Genomic DNA, 19529 nt, shown 5'->3' with positions numbered 1-19529 from the left:
CATTTTAATGCTGGGTTTGTGATGACTGACTACAGACTACAAATGAGGTTATTATAAAACTAACGAAACCCACCTATAAAACACAAAAATGGATTTTTAATACTGAAATGCTGACTTTTGACTACAATCAATGTTTCTGCTGTCGGACGGTCCAACCCAGGTGTTGATTTTCACAGTAAAATCCTGGGAGAAACCAATGTTTGGAGCATTGTATTTGATTAAGGTTTTCCAAACGGACTTCGTCTTTACCACAAAGTGACTGACTGATACTGATACTAATAATTTATTATGGCAGTCACCTGCTTTAAATCATGTTTTTAAACTCCTGCTCGCACCCAGGCTGCCTTTTTAACAATGCATAGCAAAACTGAGACACACAAATTAATATTAACAAACAAAATGAGAGTGACAGAAGAACTCAATGCATCATAACTACACATGCAGCTCATTAAATTAGAATATCATTGACAGTTATTGAAGTAAATTCTACAGCGTAAGCTCATTATAAACATTAACTAAGCATATCTAGAAGTTGATTCTGATGATTGTCACTTGCAGTCAAAGTGATTTGAAAACTGAAATAAGTTCTTATTTTCAAAGAAATCTTTTTTTTTTTTTTTCTCCGAAGAGTTTTTGCGGCGCTAGTGGCTTGTATTTTTAATTTTTTTTGCGACAGTAGGCAGACAGGAAAGAGGGCGAGGAGAGGGGGAAAGACATGCGGCAAAGGTCGCCGGGACCGGGAGTCGAACCCCCGACGTCCGCGGCCCACAGCACGCCCCATTTTCCAAGAAATCTTATGACGGCCTCAATCATCACAATCAACAGTTTGAATAAATCACTTTGCATATTTAATAGAACTATATGTGTTTCTCTTTGTGAATTGAATTTCTGAACAAAATACACTTTAGTGGTATTCTAATTCTGCAAGGTGCTACTGTGTATTCAGCCATATTTAATTACTTTGATCAATAAGAAAGTTTTTTTGAAAAACTGTCCAAAAAGAGAAATAGCTATCCACGTAGACAGACTGAGATCTGGTAAATGTAAATTTTAAATTCAACAAACACTTTCCAATTGGAGATTAACCGATCCGATATTAATATAAATATTGGTCTTGATATTGAGGGGAAAAAAATCTAGATTGAGTTTAGGTCACAATGTACCCAATCCCATCTGGCAGATCTATTCAGTCTAATTCTATGCTTTTGTGCTTTGAGCAACATCATGCTTTATTATTTATTTTAGTTTATATTTAAAATACTTAATTGCACTTTCTGAATCATTTGAAAGAAGGGTTGTTGTTGCTTATTTTTATGTTTGACCGAAGTAATCAGTTTCATCTTCTTCGTTATTTATTTTACATTCGCTGTTTCACTTCAAGTTGCACTGGCTGAACTAATGAAAGTTGCGTTGGTTTTGCATTTTTGACTACGCTCATGAAGCTATTGGTGTAAATCAATTCAGCAATATTTTTCTGTATTGAATTGGTATATTGATGCAACCATATTTCCAACCACTCAAGCTTGTTCTACTTCTTTAAACAATAAACATCTTGTTTTGTGCCAGGCACCAATGATGCAAAAAAGAAACCCGACCTTGTTTACATGACTGATGAAAGACAAGCTGCTTGCATGTCTCCCCAAAGTTCTGCATCATATCTCTCATACAGACAAAAGCATCATCTCTTGATGACAGCACTCAGACTGTAAATATGTCTTATTCCAAAAAATAGCATAATATATTTAAAAAACCCACCAACTGAAATAAACACACTTTGCAAAAATATTAATATCGCTTCAACATTTCCATTTGGCACAATTTCAAAATTCCTTATGGCTAGGAGTAGATTTGCAAAGCAATTTACATTTTCCTACTAACAAAATATGTAAAAGAGCAGCTCAGTATGACTGAACTACAGACTACAGACACATACAGCTGAATCTGGCAGCTGTACGTGTAAGTGCATGTTAGGCCTAATATGCAGCTAGGTCTGTGGAACCACACTCACTCTAATTCTTGTGCAGTTGTGTGAGGAATAGGAAGTGTGTGTTGGGCAGTTCCTTGTAGCCAAATGACTGGATCCTCATCAGATTTACTCAGGAGAACTATAACGTTGGGCCTCTCTGCACCTGCCTGGTTCTGCTGCTGTAGCATGTCACTAAATTTGTCTTAATTCATAATGCAAGTTTACACTTCTGTCTCATAATCACCCCAATCAGAGTTTATCATGTCTGCCATCAAAAGGAAACTAAGACACATTGGTGATGTTAGGTTGCAGGTAAATGTAAATTAATAAAAAATTTTTTCAACATTTCAGACTGCGTTTGTGGCAAATGGATGTACCATACTTCCTTTTTTGGTACAAAAAAGGAAGTATGGACTTCTTATTTCCTTTTCAGGAAGTCCATACTTGGACTTCCTAGTATAAACTTCCTGAAAAGGAAGTCCTTTGACAGGTTAGAACAACTGCTAAGTGCATTTTAGCACTATTACATCAATAATGACCATCTTGAAATAAATGTCCTCTAGTAAATAATGTAAAGAACATCTAAACATGAGAACACTGCTGCTGCTAAAGTGACCTTTGAGTCTGTTTTACATTCTTTCACCATGACTATTTTTCTTCTTTTTTGCCAAAATATTTTCACTTTGGTGAGTCTGTTTGACGACACCGACCTCAAGCTCTGCTGAGTCTTGTTCAAGGTTTAATTTGCTGCTATTAATATATTTGCTTAAAGGCTCAAAACTAAAACCAGACACTTTTGAAGACAACCGCAACAAAGATCCAGACAGTTGGACCAAATGTCCGGCCTGCAGATGAAAGTCTCAGCTCATACTCTGCCAGGACTTTTTGATAGCCCATTTCCTCAGACTCACATTTATACACTCCCTGATGATTGAGAGTCATGCTGTCGATCAGCAGAAGACACTGGTCGTCTTTCAGTTCCTGAGGGTTACAGGAACTGGAGCCCTCAGGAGTTTTCCAAGTATACTGGGCATGATGGGATGACACTGGACATCGCAGGAAGTAACTGGAGTCAGAGGGAACTGTGATCCTTTTCACTGAGTTGTCGACGTGTCTTACGGTGCCTGAAAAAAAAACAAAAAAAAACATAAGTTCCGAATTTTTGCATCTTTGTTTGTAAAATGTGTCCTTGATTAATTTGTTATTTAACTTGGATCACAACCCCGTTTGTGATCTAATATTCTCCTTCAGAACAGGAAGGACAAAATAATTTTACTCAGTCAGGTGTTTTGTCACATTGCAACGATAAACTTATAAGAAACTTAACTGGAATTTTATTGGTACACAATCTCAAAGTAGCACATAATTGTGAAGTGAACTAAAAATTAGGCATAGTTGATACTTTTTTCCAAATAAGAAGATGAAAAGTGTATCAAAGAATACTTTAATAAAATAAATATTAAAGTATAGATTGTAGAGGTTTTTTTTTATAGGACACCAGATATGTGTAAGCAGTTGCTCTGCTAAGACAAGAAAAAAATTTGGTGTTGATGAACATCCGCTGTGAAATATGGTGGTGGCAGCATCGTTCTGTGTCATGATGTCTGGGTGTGAAGTGGGTGGTGTTTGTCATGGGATTTTATGCTCCACAGGTTTCTGCTATTCATACTTTTTTTGCTTCTTTGTTTGTGGATTATAGTTGTCCTGATGTCATAACTGATGGGGGTTTTTTTTCTCTAGGTTATTTTCTGTTTGTGTTTGTCATGTTTTATTTAAATAACATTATTTTTGTTTCAATTAGTCTCTTGCTTATCTAGTTCTCATGCCTTCACTACATCAATCATTACTAGCTAGTCCTCGGTCATGAGAAGATAATTGGGGCTAAGTATGAGGCAATAGTGGAAGAAAAGTTGTTGGAGACTGGAGAAGAGTTTTACAATTCCACTAGTAGAACATAACCTACACATGCAGCCGGAATCACAAAAGTATGGTTGAAATTAAAACATACATATGTGCTTAGATCTAAATCTAACTAGAGATGTGTGATAATGTCTGAAAATTGGTGCTCAGAGAGATATTTTTCATTCACTCTGAAAGAGCTTACTTTAAAAAGAAAAAAAGTAGAACATTTCAGTCTGTAGATGAGCAAAGCTGGTGGAGGTAAAGGACTCACAGCTGCAGTTGTAGTAAAATGTGGTTCTACAAAGCAGTACGTACAAATAAAAGCTATACATTTATATTTTTATTTCTAAAGGAAATCAAAACCCACAATTTCATTTCCTGTCTTCTACAGATTGATGCTACTTTCTGTAAAGTTTATACAGATAAACTGTCTTTGATGCAGTCAGAAGACTTTTTTTGTTTTTCATGATTAAAATATAATTTCTCTTTAGATCATAATTGTAACCTAGCATACGTAAAGTAATTCTGAGAAGACTGTGGCTACATTTTTACTGGGAAATTAGGCCACTAAAGATTGGGCTTTTTACCAGATATGAAGTGTGCTATACCGATAAGCACTCAGGGCGTGATCTGTCTGTGCACAGAGCCACCTATTACAGTAAAAAAAAAAAAAAGAGTTCCTTTTTGTACTTAGAGTTCTTTCTCATATTTCCTTTGTTTCTCTATGTTCTGGTTAACTATTTTGTCTGCTTTATTTTGACATTGATCTTCCTTTCTTATGTTACCACCACCTTTAGTTTAAACATGTGTTTGTTAATTTCCCAACTGCTTCCTTCCAACTCTGGGACTTTGATTTCCAAATGAAAAAAACAGTGCTTTACTTTGAAAAGAGAATCTACTAAGCAAAACTATCTTAGCTGATCAAATCCTCTTCACAATTTGATCAGTTTGATCCATGCACAAGCTTCTTTATGCCACAGTTATCACTGTTGCTTGTGAACTTTTTGCTCCCACATGTTTTTCTTGCATTAAACTTTCCAGTAACATGCTTGACTACAGTATTTTTCTTAACACCCAGCTTTTCAGCAATGAGCTGTTGTAGCCTACCCTCCTGTCAAAAACCTTTGAGAATATTCTAAGTAGTTTAGATGAACCTTTGGTAAAACATCATAAAACCTCAAAATATTAAGGAGCTGCAAAACCAAAATAGAGGACAGTTTTCAGGCTGTGGGAACCAAAGTTCTTTGAAAAATGAAAAGGAAACCCAAAAAGACTTAGCAGAAACCAGAAACAACTGAAATAAATCAAAATGTGGAACAAGAAGGAACAGGATCTAAGACTTAGCAGAAACCAGAAACAGACTTAACAGACTTAGAAAAAGACTTAGCAGAAACCAGAACAACTGAAATAAATCAAAATGTGGAACAAGAAGGAACAGGATCTAAGTAAGAGCAACATAAAACCAGGGACCGCATACTGATGAGAAACTTAATAAAACATTTTCATTGGATCTGTTGTGTTTGGTAAAGACAACACCGGTTTAACTAGAACAAAAGGCAGAGCTAATCCAAATATTTGGACATATGTAAGTTGGTCAAACAAAAGCCAGATGGAGGGCATTTTTCTGGATGCTGAAATCGGCCATTATAGTTGGTGGACAGCTCTTCACACAGGAAGCTCTCTTAGCACCATAAAGCAGTTAGATGATGTGAGATAAAGTAATCTTACTCAGGACAGAGAAGTTTGTATAAGACACCAGAATAGTTGTAGTCTAAATGGAGGCCAAATATTTGTTGCACTTCTAATTTTTTTCCACAGGAGAACAAGATGTCTATTTGCATAGTAACAGAAATGTGACAAATCCAAAGATAATAGTTAACACAAAATAACAGTATTTACAAAAACAAAAACAGTAGTCATTTTGTTAAAGACAATTTGGAGGAAACTGCTTTAAATAGTGAACAGACTTATAAGGGAAGTCTAGCACTGGTTAAAGTCAAAACCATAACTGACATAAACTTCATCTAATTTGCTGTGTATTAGATTTGTTTTCACCTAGTTTGTTTCAGAGGAAACTGTCCAGCCGGGTAAATGACTCAAGCAAGCTGTCCAGTAAATTCCTATGATCACACTGTAGATAACCCAGCAGTGCATCTCTCTGATAACAAGCCCTCCTGCCCATACTGACTGGGAGGTTTATACTACTTACTCATGAGCTACTTCCATCCTCATTCTTCAGGAAAGTTGAAGAATGACTCAGTACACATTCACAGCAGCCTTTCTTCCTCCAGGTAAGTAAACATTTATTTTTGGCTCCATGCTAAAAAGGTTTTTCTTTCAGTGTCTGATGGCGATAAGGACGGCCTTAGAGTCTATATGGAGGTTGGTGGACAGCTTATTATAAAGGAGGTGTTGCACAGCTAACTGCACAGAGCAGACTGACTGAGTTGGTAGTTATGAGAGCTAAATAAAGAAAAAAATATGCTAAAGTTCATTCAATGGATAGCAAGATGGATTATTTATATCTACAAGTAGACATGCAAGATGTATACCAATAACAAACTGCTGTGGATTAGGAATAATGGTGAATCGCCTCCATGTTGATGCACTAATTTATACAAAAGGGTCCCTGTCTGCAGGTATCCATGAACTGTACAGTATGTGATCAAACTATCAGCAGGGCAATATCATGCAAAGTCATACAGTATAAAACCTTTACAACTTAATAACTGGTTCAGTTGAAGCTTAACATAATCAACAAGTGGAGGAAGCTGCTGATAAGTCAAATGACACACCAGCCAAAAAAATACAGAAGTCACAAGCTGGCTGGTCACATCATGAGAAAAACAAACAAACATGAGAAAACCCTGCATGACTTAACGTCATGTTAATTTCATTTTGGCTTGCTTTTGTTTATTGGTTAAAGAGCATTTGGTTAGATCTTGCTATAAAAGGTAAAATTACTGTTTTCTGAATGTAAAACACAAGCAGGCATATTTCTGAAAAGCTCCTTAGTTTTTTACATTTTAAAACAATAAACATACTTTGAATGCATTGATGTTAATGGTAGTTAACTTGGTCTCCTTGAGCCCAAAGCAAAGTCCTGTTTCTTTATACATGTACACTTGACAGTCTTGACTTACAATAAAACAGGCAAGTGCACTCATAAATATGTCAGTACCTTTAGCTATGCGGGGAAGTGATGATGCTTGGTCTTCTAAGCAAATGCTGTGGTTCCTGTGGACCACATCATGAAGTGCACCACTGCAAAACAGAAGGAATGTCAGTTAGTCATGCTACCGGAAGTGCTTGCCATCTTTAAAAATGCAAATTGTATCTTAACTGCACACCTGTCAGCTATTGCGCTACAAAAAGGCACTGCTGATTATGAGGCACTATAATGTCCTGTAATTCAAACTCTATTCAAACATACTTTATTGATCCCAAAAGAGGAATTAAATGTGGTGTAACTCATATTAATTCAAAATCTCCAAAGAGTTTCCCATACTGTCTTCTGTTAATCACCCTTTGTCAGCCCTTCCTTGAGCACACAGACACAGTCAGTGGCTGTAAACTAACTCAAGGCTGTGAATACAGTTTTATAACTCAATAATCTAACACCTCTCCCCCTTGGCTCTCCTATCCAGAGCTTGCAACCTGTCACACTACATACTGTGAATGTAGATGCTGTTGTGCGGTTTCAGAGGGTCTCATGTAAAATAGAACAAAAGGTCGGAAATGACTACATTTCCCCTTATGTGCACCCCTGCAACACTGCAGCACCTTCAGTTCAGTTCAGTTTTCACTAAGCTGTTCAAAGAGTAAGCAAATGTCTGTTGCATCTTTTCAACTGTAGACTCACTAACCAACTAACTAACTAACTAACCAACTAACTAACTAACCAACTAACTAACTAACTAACTAACTAACTAACTAACTAACTAACTAACTAACTAACTAACTCATATGCAGACACAAACAACCTTATCATGTGGCAGTTTGGTACCACATGATAACTTTGGTAACTCCAAACTACCACATGATAGGGAAAAAAAGTTTCCAGTAGTAATATGTCAGGAATTAAATTCATGTAATAAAAACTCCTTTGATAAAGAGTTGAACAAAGATTTTGTTGGATTTAGGCTTACAATTTGTTGTTACAGTTTGTTATAGTCGTAACAAAGACTGGAAAGTCATTTACTCTATCCAGTTAGCAGGGTCACCTTAGATTAACAGTATTTGACTTAATTGGATGACTTTGTGTCAGGTTCACATACTCAGACACATACTGATTAGTATTTATATAGGTTATTATTTTAATTCTATCACTTTGGGATGGACCGGATTTATCTGAACTGATTTTAGACATAGTTGGATTCCATTATTTATTTAATCATTAATGGACCCGTCTTCTACAGAATCTTGTAATTACATTTAAAGTTAATCTCTGTTTTATAAATAACTGAAATTAATACAGTCCTATAAAAAAGTTTGTAATTTTATCTTGATATAAAACGACACTTTCACTACCTCAACTCACACCTCCATGGGAATAGTTAGGCGGGGGAGAAGTGTCAAGTAGTGAGTTTTCCCCTCAAAGGTGCTGCACTGTGAAACAAAATTTTGCTGAACGGTTTGTAAAACCTACCCAATTCCGTGTTAGTCATTTTTTGAAACTTAGGTAAACCACAATAACCAATGTGCACCCTTGATTTAGTATAAAGCGGTGAATCGTTTTCAGTTCTTCCACAGATAGTTCACAGATCCCTATAAAATATTTCCACTCCCTACAGTTTGCAGAAACATGCAGAAAGTGAGAATGTAAGGAAATGCCATGACGTATTACAGCCAGGAGAAAGAGAAGCAAGATGTGCACCTGATTTTATCATCGTTACTGCTAAGTTCTGGTCAGAATTCAAAGCGGTGTGCAAACAAAGCTAAGATAAACTGTAACATTTTCTGCTACACTGCATTCTGACCAATAAGCTTCAGCATTGGTGCAGAATTAAGTAGCAAAGTGGTTCACAAAAAGACAATTGTTACAACTGGTTAGATAAGAAACATAAAATGTCATCAGAATCACCTACTTGTTATGCGTGTATGCACCATGAAACGAAATGCTGCTGAATGATTTTTATATATTTATATAATCAACACTGATATTGAAATATTATGCAGTGTCAAACAACTGCTCTACAAAGGACGTGAGCTTCCTTCAGTAGGAGCAGCTTTTTTTGGTCCAATTGCAAAATTAACATCCAGTGATAACTCTGCAGGCTTGGACAGATCTGTGGAAATCTACACTGTTGTGTCTTTCATCACCACGGATATGTCTCACAAGGTTTAGTCATTATACAAGCAACGCTTTGTAGCAATGGACACTGAGAAAGTGGAAGAAATGCTAACTGCTAGTTAGAAAACGTGTTTGGTGTTCAGCACCTTCAAATCCTGGAGTTGACTTCATTTCTTATAGTCATTTTTTTCTTTTACAGAAAATCAAATAGAATAACTCATGCAAGTTTGAATTAAGGATAAAATACACAAAATAATAGGATTCAAACCCTTGATAGCACACATGTATACATAATCCTCAAGCATTCGATCTGACCTATTCCTTTAAAAAAAAAAAAATGGGTCAACCAGATGATAACTGTGGTAATGTTGTCAAGTTAATATTTGGAAAAATACTTTTGTTTTTAGGTAACAAACATAGTTAAAGTTTATTAAGTGGTTTTATTGTTCTGGTAGAGAGTCTGTGAGGTGTTGATAAGCCTCTGTCTTGGATTATTTTTACTCCAAAAGACAGAGATTGGTGGTCGAATGAAGCCTTGAGGTCTTACCTGGTCTCAGAGGTGCATTGTTTCTTTTTCCAGCCACAGTATGGATCTCTGGACAGAACACACTCCTGACAGTTGTTTCCATACTGGCCACAGTTTCCCACGTCAATTTGGACCAGCTCAGTTTGTGAGTTCACGTACAGCTTTTTCTGTAACAAAGGTTCACACACATTTTCATTATAAAAACAACTATTTTAAAACACTTTTTTTCATCATTCTTTCAAGCCTGTAATAATAAAATAATAAAATCATTCCAAACACTAACTCATACTTTTGTGTGGGTGGAATAGTTGTGTGGGTGTTCACTTGTTACTCACAGTGGAGGGGTTAAGGATGAGGTTGAAGATGTGGGCTGAGTAGTTAAAAGGTTGATACTCAGCGATGATGAACGAAAGACTTTCCATTTGTAATGCCTTGTGAATAGCACCATTACCTGGTTAAAGGGCACAAGACAAAGAGAAGATGATGACACACACCTGCCTTCACACCCAGAAGTCTTTTGTCCCCTAAGGGTGCAAATGAATCTTAACTTTTGACTTCAATGTTCTGCAACACTTCCCAGACAAGAAATTGGGAAACAATCATAGGTAAACCCACAGCTACATCAAATCAATTATTTTGTAATTTATAAAATAACCTAAGGCAACCAAAGTGATGTGCATGTCTTGAAGAACAACCTATTGGTAGGCATTAGTAATAGAAGAAACTGGACAAAATAAATTATTATACAGTCAATTGGGCTCATTAATCAGATTAAAAGTACATTTATGAAAATAGCCTTTAGCAGTTTGTAAACATACTTTACATTTATTCACATTTATGGTTTTCTTTTTCATTGGTATGACGTAATATTTGAGCTTAAAATATTGTGTTCTTATTAGCTGGAAATACAAATGTAAGATTCTCTGCTAAGAATAGAATAATCTTGTGTTAATACCCAGTAAAGCTATTTTTACTTATTGTGGTGATTCAGAAGCCATCATTGGTCAACTTCACAATGATGCCAAAATTTTCACTGCATATATTTGACTGCCAGGAAGTTACACATCAATGATATATTTAAATGTGTATTTTTGAATAATCTGATAACAGAGCCCAAAGAAAACATACACTGTGAGGCAAATACATGTTAGATCCTTGTCACAAAAGAACCAGTTGGCATTTTTAATAATTATTTAATGCCAACATAAAGTAAGAATATTAACCAAAAAATTCATAAAACCAAAATTACATAAAACAAATTGATTTGTATGTTACTAAAAATAACTGAGTACTTGAACCCCTCGCATGACAGTTTTATAACCCTTAAGCTCACAATCTGTCTGTCAGTCTGTCTGACTATCAGCCAATTAATCATTTTAATGCTTTGCTGTACTGAATTTATTGTAACAACAATAAATGAAAATTCTTTTCATGACAACATATTGATCACAATAAATTATAAACAACACAAAAAAATGCCCACCTCTAATACAAATCCATCAAGTTTGCAGGTGAACATACTGTATAAATAACTAAGAAAAGGTTTGATACAAAATGCCATGGTCGGAAGAGACCAAAATCAATTTTGTTTTATATCGCCTTGGCTCTCTGAGTTTAGCAGAGAGTAACACCATCTGCACAATCAAGCCCAGACGTGGAAGCATCATGCTTTGGATTGTTCAGCACAACTTCACTGCCATTCGCCCAAACATCTTACTTGAGAATCCTCTTCCCTCTGCTGATCATAACATATTCAAAGTAGTGACCTCATGAGGATCATGGGAAACTCTTAAGACAGCTTCAGACAGAGCTGAAGCTTTAAGTGGCAAAACAGGCAAAACATTTAAAGACTTTCTAGATGGGTTTTCTAGAGGAGTCACCAATAGTCCCTCCTGACAAGGAATGTAGCAAATGTATTTGTCCATAAGTTCTTGCATTGGTAGGGGAGCACGTGTTTATTTATCTCAGTCACATGCAATGTGTTTTACCGGACTTTTTGACGACACTCTTTCCTTCCCCATTATGATGAAATCACCATGGGAATAAGAGACTGGCTGTTTTTTTATATAAATGAATCAGTAGGGAATGTAATGATTTCTCCTATGGTAAAATCAAATGATACTAATCCCTGAGAGAGTTAGTAATACGTATTGAATTACCTTTAGGTCCTATATTAGATCATCTCAGAAGCACAAGTTTCTCCACTGTTTTAAAAAACTGATGTGTGAGCAACAAGGGGAAGAGGAAAAATATATACTTGCTAACACAATACAAGTTATATTTAAGCTTTCAAGGCATGACCGTAAATCTTGAACTAAACAGAGAGAGTTGTACCAGTAGGCAGAAAACTTCCAAGATGTAAGAAAAAATGTTCTACTAAGCTGAAATTAATCAATTCTGTGAAATTAGATCAACTGATACAGCAAGTCGCCCACTTAGTCATCATTTAGTCGCACCACAAGCCCAGCTTAAACTTCCATAGGTCATAATTCATTCAGCTCAGCCCAACTATATAATGGCTTGACTCATCTTTACTTTTTGAACTTAAAAACTTATTTATCTGAATGTTCTTAAGGTTGCTTGAAAACTTCAGCTCATTTCATAACTAGTTTAGGGAACTTGTACTCACTTAGAGAGAGAAACATAACTGTGTGTTGATTTCCTGGGGAAGCATCAACAAAGATTCGGGTGTAGTTGTGATGGTTGAAGAGAACTGGGGCCAACTTGGGCTTCACCCACTCCTTCATCTCTGAAACCTTTTCGACTCTCCTCAGGATTTCAGTATTAATCTTGGTGCTGTCAAGAACACACTGAAGGCACAAAGTTTATAGATTAGAAAAAGCCTGTATCGACTTGTTGCTAATTAAGAGGTGACTCCCTGAGGTGCTGGTAAGCTTTTTGTTTCCACAGATACAGATAGACTGATTTAGAATTCAAAATACAATAACTTGTACTGAGAAGGTGTTACAGGAAAGGAAATAGTCTCAGTTTCATTTGTAACTTGAAGTAATTGCAACTCAAATATAATGCAAACATGGAATATTTCTAGAGAATAAAGGTGTATCTCAGTAAGTAACAATATCATAAACTATTTACTTCATTTGTTACACAGAGTGATGTAATTCTGTCATTTATTGTGGTAATTTTGATAATGATGGGTTTTAGCTAATAAAAACCCAAAATTAAGCATGCCAGAAAATTTGAACATTACAAAACCCAACTAAAACAGGATGCATGGAGTCCTCTAAGATTTACTGGAAGATTGTTGCGCTGACTTGGGACTTCATAAAATGGAACGAAATGCAAAGTTTGCTTTCATCTGAAAAGTCAACTTTAGACCTGAGAAATAGTCAGTTCCTTTTTCTGCTTAGTCAGTATCAGATCCTGCTGATATTGTCTCTGGTTTGATAGTTGAGTTAACTCAACTAACAACATCAGTTTCAAGCAAGAAACTGATGTCCTGAACTGATATGTAGCTGATGTCCTAGATACAACTATGTGGTGGTTTTTGAAGGAGGGGCTCTAGCTGCAGTTCATACCTTAAGAGTTTCCCTCAAACACTTAAAACATGCTTCCTTTTTCAATCCTCTCGGGTCTGCAGTTATTCCTGTTGCTGGTGCACATTTTCTAACATGTTTTCCTTGTCTGTCAATATGTGTGGCAACAACAACCTGAAAGACCAGCTTCTTGAGCAATGACCATCTGTAGCTTATCCTACTTAAAGAGGGTGTCAGTGACCGTCTGCTGGACAAGTGTCAAGTCAGCGGTTTTCTCTGTGATCTTGTAGGACATAAGACACTATTTTAGTATTAAAAATGCTTTTTAAACATTTTTAGACATAAATAAACACTTAAAATAAATTACTCTATATGTAATGGAGCAATTGAATTTAATTATCAAAATAAATAAACTTTGGACATTATTCTGAGTCCTTGAGATATGGATGCACAGTGGATGGAGGGTTTCCTATTACAAATTAGTTTCACTTGTATACCTTTTTCCTGTCCTCATCGTTCTGGTTTGAATCAATAAAGGGAGATCCGCTGAAAACTTTTTCAATGTCTCCTATTGTGTAGATGCACACAGCACTCATGCCCCTGCATAAAGAAATGACAGTCAGCAGAGTTTCACAGAGACACAGTTGCAATTAGAAGCTGCTCTTGGGTTAAAAAAAATTGCAGACCTGAAAGTGGGTAAGGAACTGTGAAAAGTCAACTGCACAAATGTTGACAGTTTTCAAAAAACAACGCACAGAGATCATACAGAGTATTCCTCTTACTTTAGCTCAGAATTTATATTGCACATTTTGTTCTGCACAATGTGTGTTTGTTCATGACTGCACATGATTCTTGCAAATGTTTATCATGCAAATAACAGCTGACAAGTCATTCTGGTTATACCACAAGTGCTACTTTTTAAAATAGTGCCAGAGAAACACTAAAGGAAGTTCACAACCTTTACTAACAGCACAGTATTTAATTTAAGTTCATGTCAAAATGTGAACAACTTAAATTTCATGTAACGTTTTACATAGCTTTGATTTCAGTTAATATAACAATAAGAAAGTTTCATTTTTCAATGTGACTTTTCTTGCACATTGACATCTTACCATTCATTTCTGAACAGTGCATAAACTCTGGTGTCCTGCCAATGGTCTGAATGTACAGTAGCCACATCGACCAGCTCAGAGAAATGTTGTTTGTTGTCAGGGTTACCACAATAGAGCCTTGCATTCTTCAGAGACGTCCAACTAAACTGCAGCTTGTTCTTCGGACCCCCCATATCAGCCTGGAAACAGCCACCAGATGAATTATCAATCATCCCGATCCAGATTTTGGTTAGCGTAAGCAGTGAATCTGATCACATTTTCTCATTCTGAGTATCTTACCATGCAAACTTGGCTGACAAAGGGGAGCCACATGTTAGTGCCTGGGCTTGTGTCTTTGTTTTTCTGCTTATAGAAAGAATAAACTTTGTTCTGCAATGGCTCGTCTTCTCTTTTGCTCAGAACCAATCCCAAATAGTACTGCTCTACAGACAGAAACATAAAAGAATGTAGACTTTGATTAAATAAAACAAAAATTGTTAATCAGTCACCAAATTGAGTGTGTTTTAATGGGATTTTATGTGACTGCCCAACATAAAACATCAATCATAATTGTGATGTTGGAACCCATTTTCCAAAGCGAACAGATCAGACTGCATCTCCCAGCATTCATAGTGCTGGAAGCCATCTTGTTGATGTCACAGCACCTTTATAAGCTCAGGTGAGCAGATGTGGGGCATCTTCTTAAGAACTCTAATAGATTTGCACATCTACAGGCTGAATATTGTTCCCATTCTTGTGTGAAAATTAGATTATCTCAATTCAGATTACATGATGAGCATCTCCCCAACTGATTCACAATTGAATTTAGGTTAGAACTTTGACTGGACCATTCCAACACATGAATATGATTTGATCTAAATAATTCCAGGACTGGTTGTAGGTTTAGGATCATTGTTTTGCTGGCGGATGAACATATGCCCCAGTGTCAAATCTTCTGCAGAGACCTATCCCTACTTTAACTTTCTCCACATCGCCTGCTGTTTTCCTTCATCCTCTTGATACTCTTTTTTTTTTTACTAATGTTCTCCAACAGGCCTTCATTAAACAGTTGGATTCATACTGAGATAAAATTAAACACCATATATACTCTGTATATTTACTAATGTTGCAGATGTAATGTTGAAAAATATGTAATGTTAAAGGGCTAAAAAAAAAGTTTTGTACTGTGTGTAAATACCATTCTCATGATTGGCCGGTCTCACTAATTTACTTCCAAACTTGTGGATGCCAACATTCTCGTGAGCTCCAGAGGATGTAAGATAGAGATCTTTTATTGCATCAGTTTCTGAAACAGAACAGGCGCATATTATAGGTCAGATTCAAATTAGATGTACCATCTGACAAATACTATATAGAGTAGAAGCACAGCGAAAGAGAATACCATTAGACCCAAGCTGAAAGAATCAAGTAATAGTACAGACATTGAAGAAATACAGCTTCTATAAGGATGAGGAGAGTAAATGTACTTGTGAGAATTTAAATCTGACAGGATGTGAAAACACATAAAGCAAAAAGCAGCTGAGCGAAACAAAAAAGATTGTAAAAATAAACTCACCATCAAGAGCAGATTTTTCGTTTTCCTTAATGTTAAATTCCTTAATATAGTCGATTTTACCACATGTGAGTGACCCTGATGAATCCTGTAAAAAAAAGAGGAATAAGAAATCAATCTTGCAACACGATGTGATTTAACAATAAATATTCTCGCATCCACCCAGTAATTTGAAACAAAAAACAGGAACATTTCCTTTTTTTATTTGTCTTGATGAAATTGTTTTATAATAGGCTGAGCTATTGTCTTCTTATCATAATGTGAAATACAACACAACTTGCTCTGCAAAACTATTCTTGTTAACACTTCTGCAGTTTCCTACCAGGTCACAGCAGTCTGTCGTCTTGCCTTTGGTCACACAAACAAACAGCGGCTTTCCTTCTTCCCTCTGATGTACCATTGCAATTTTCCAGTCCTAGATGACAAATGAAAATTTTTCTTTATAACTTTGGAACCGGAACCTGAACCGGAATAGATTAACTTCTGTGATGCTCACATTGTAATCCTTCCACTGGATCTTCATGTCTTTAGGATCCTGTGAAGGACAATATGCTTCTAAATTAATCTGGAACAGTTTAAGTTTCTCAGTTTTATTCAGATGTAAATGTAATAACTACCTCCCCAGTGTCATTAAAGTTGTAGAAAGTCAGGTTGGTCTTTTCAACAGATGTAACATCAGCCGGCCATTTTCCCAAGAGAATCTGAACTGGCAAATTTTGTTCATGCAATGGAAACCTTTTAACTGGAGCGTCTGCAAATAAGGACAAGTTGAGAAAATATCAGCCTTGCTGTATATCAACATCTGCAGCCAAAGTGATCTGCTGTTGTATTTTCCTGTTTGATCAAAACATGTTACAAAATTAAACAAGGAGTTATTAAACTAATCATACACCAAGCTTTTAATGTGGAATGAATATGAAGAACATCTGTTAAGAATGTAAAGATTTTTATAATAAAGCAGCTACCTAATTGCTCAGATCTGCTGATGATTCCTCCCTCTGATCATACAGTTTATATCTGATATATTCACACATACATCATCATCACATTTGTTGTTGCACATTATAGATAGGTGTACGTGACTAAGCTTTTAAGGTCCATCCATTTTCTGTTCACCCTTTGTCCCTAATGGGGTCGGGAGGGTTGCTGGTGCCTATCTCCAGCTACGTTCCGGGCGAGAGGCGGGGTACACCCTGGACAGGTCGCCAGTCTGTCGCAGGGCAACACAGAGACATACAGGACAAACAATCATACACACACACACACACTCACACCTAGGGAGAATTTAGAGACCAATTAACCTAATAGTCATGTTTTTGGACTGTGGGAGGAAGCCGGAGAACCCGGAGAGAACCCACGCATGCACAGGGAGAACATGCAAACTCCATGCAGAAAGACCCCGGCTGGGAATCGAACCCAGGACCTTCTTGCTGCAAGGCAACAGTGCTACCAACTGTGCCACTGTGCAGCCCAGCTTTTAAGGTATTATGTGTAAAAAAATGTGTCATATGTTTAATAACCAGTGGTTGTGGTATGATCACATGGTTTCTGGTGAAAGATGATTTCCCATAATACCTTAAAAGCTATTATGGGAAATCATCTTTCACCAGAAACCATGTGATCATACCACAACCACTGGTTATTAAACATATGACACATTTTATTTTCACTAAATTACCAACAATATTAACACAAACATTATCTGCTTCTATGATGTTCACTTCACGTTCACCGATTATGTTTTGGTGGAAATATCCACACCAGCCTGCACACACCATCACTATGATGAAACATGGTGATGGCAGCATCATGCTGTGTGGATGCTTTTTGTAAGTAGCGAGGCAAGCCGGTGAAAGTTGATGGAAATTTGGAAGAAGCTTCACAGAAGGCAGAAATCCTGTTAAGGTGGCAAAATAATTCTGACTGACGCGGTTGTTCACCTTCCACCAAGATTATTTGAAATTCTTTTCCAATCTTATTGAGCTTGAGCTCATTTTCAAAGAAAAATGGGCAGACATGACTGTGTTCAGATGGGCAAGGCTGGTTGGCACAGCTATAATTTCTGTTCTGCTTCTGATGTAGCAGAATGGTGATTACTTGCACATTATATTTAATGAATTTTATTTTGTGCATAGACAAACCATGGTTTTCCCTACACATTACTGTTATGCACTATTTTGTGTTTGTCTATCACACCATGTCCCACTAGAATATGCATAAACACATCTAAATGCTCCTCCATATTCACTTATAAGCAGGTCCTGAATTTATAATATAAACATTTTATTTGTTAAACTCAAGACCGACAACTACCCTCATATCTTAATTTAGTATTTCAGAGTAGAACAACATTTAACTGAGAAGATCTACGCACTCGCAAGGCACAAAGACAAACTCAAGATTAAAGTCTTTGTGCTTGAACACAGGGGATTAAGTTCAAAACTATCTTCTGGGACCGGACTGAAAAAACAGTTTGCATGATACGGTACATTTAACGGTGATTAGGGTGTGTGCTGCACCTCCACCCATCTACATGCAATTATTAACATAATAAGCTGTAGTCTACAGCTACAAAAAATATTGCAGCTGTAGACTAAACGTATATATTGCAATATGATGCCACCATTATAAAAACAGTGTAAAAACAGTAAAATATAAAAACAGTACGATTTTATATTGGATTTTAAAATGTATATCATTTGTCTTTCTTTACAGCAGGCTCAGTAGGAAGAGTAGTCTTCAAGTCCTAAAGTTATGAGATCGATTCCAGCTTCCTCCTGTCAATTGCAATGTTTTTATAGTTCGTATCTTTCTGACTGCAGTGAACATCCTGCTCTCGTGTGAACGGCTGATATGAGTAGATAAACTTAGTCCATTTACGGGATTAAAAAAAAAAACAGAAATAGAAATATGTCTTACCTTTGTATTTGAACATCATCCTCGGTGAATGTAAGTCCGCTTCGTTTATAGAATAAGCGAAAAGTAGTAGCAGTAAAGTGAACATTTTTGTCAAAGCAATTAAGTCAATAAACAGTCCGTCCGTCGGTCACATTCGTACTAACTGAGGTGGGAGGGGTTGTCAAAAATACACAACTAAACTAAGCTCCAATAAGATGAGAGTTGGTTTACTGAAGATTTTTCAAAACAAAACCACTATCAGTTCAACTACATTTATTTATTTTCTTACTAAACTGTGGTCATTTACAATGAAAGTAATCTTTAAGATCCTTTCAAGGACATACAAACTGTAAAGTTTGCTGTACAGTCAGTTTAATTGAGGAAGAGACACTTCCCTGTATTAAAACCTTGTTCAATTTCTGCCATCTGGTGGCAATTGGAAGTTTAGCAAACAGATTCTACTTATCCCTTGGTTGGAAGGAAACATTCATCTCAGTCTGTTTTATGCTTTAAACCACTGCACAATGTAACTATTTTGAGCCTAAACTGATGTGTTTATTTTTAGAGGTACTACCTCCAAATTGGAACATAAAAGGATTCACTGAGATAATTAATTGGGGGAACAAACTTCAGTCTAGTGAGATATAAACTTCTAAACATTGAGGCCAATGAACTAATGAACTTGAATGCAGAAAAAAATAGAATTAAACATCTTGTTCCTATTTGTAAGTATTCGTCATACCCTTGATTAATAAAAAATAAATAAATTGTGTTTCAGCTCAA

At 36.3% G+C, this 19529-nt stretch overlaps 1 protein-coding gene across 1 annotated transcript; it reads right to left on the bottom strand.

Annotated features, from left to right (window-relative positions):
- Positions 1–1308: 1308 nt before the first annotated feature.
- LOC116718708 (semaphorin-7A) lies at positions 1309–19083 on the bottom strand. Its single transcript, XM_032560909.1, has 14 exons — positions 18768–19083; positions 16466–16599; positions 16345–16383; positions 16171–16263; positions 15852–15936; positions 15474–15581; positions 14576–14718; positions 14297–14475; positions 13682–13784; positions 12317–12497; positions 10023–10138; positions 9709–9854; positions 7050–7132; positions 1309–3090 (listed from the first exon to the last, which is right to left on the bottom strand). The coding sequence occupies exons 1-14, from the start codon at positions 18850–18852 to the stop codon at positions 2747–2749; spliced, it is 1839 nt and encodes a 612-aa protein (XP_032416800.1). The 5' UTR covers positions 18853–19083; the 3' UTR covers positions 1309–2746.
- Positions 19084–19529: the final 446 nt, after the last annotated feature.

Source organism: Xiphophorus hellerii, chromosome 4 (genome assembly GCF_003331165.1).
Source record: "Xiphophorus hellerii strain 12219 chromosome 4, Xiphophorus_hellerii-4.1, whole genome shotgun sequence".
NCBI lineage: Eukaryota > Metazoa > Chordata > Actinopteri > Cyprinodontiformes > Poeciliidae > Xiphophorus > Xiphophorus hellerii.
This window is presented reverse-complemented; position numbering and strand designations above follow the sequence as displayed.

Excerpts from the sequence above, each read along its gene's own strand:
- LOC116718708 (XM_032560909.1), bottom strand. The coding sequence starts at position 18,852 with ATGTTCACTTTACTGCTACTACTTTTCGCTTATTCTATAAACGAAGCG. Across the intron at positions 16,264-16,344 it reads TCCAGTGGAAGGATTACAAT|GACTGGAAAATTGCAATGGT; the intron begins GTGAGCATCACA and ends TTTGTCATCTAG. Across the intron at positions 10,139-12,316 it reads AGTTATGTTTCTCTCTCTAA|GTAATGGTGCTATTCACAAG; the intron begins GTGAGTACAAGT and ends CCCTTTAACCAG.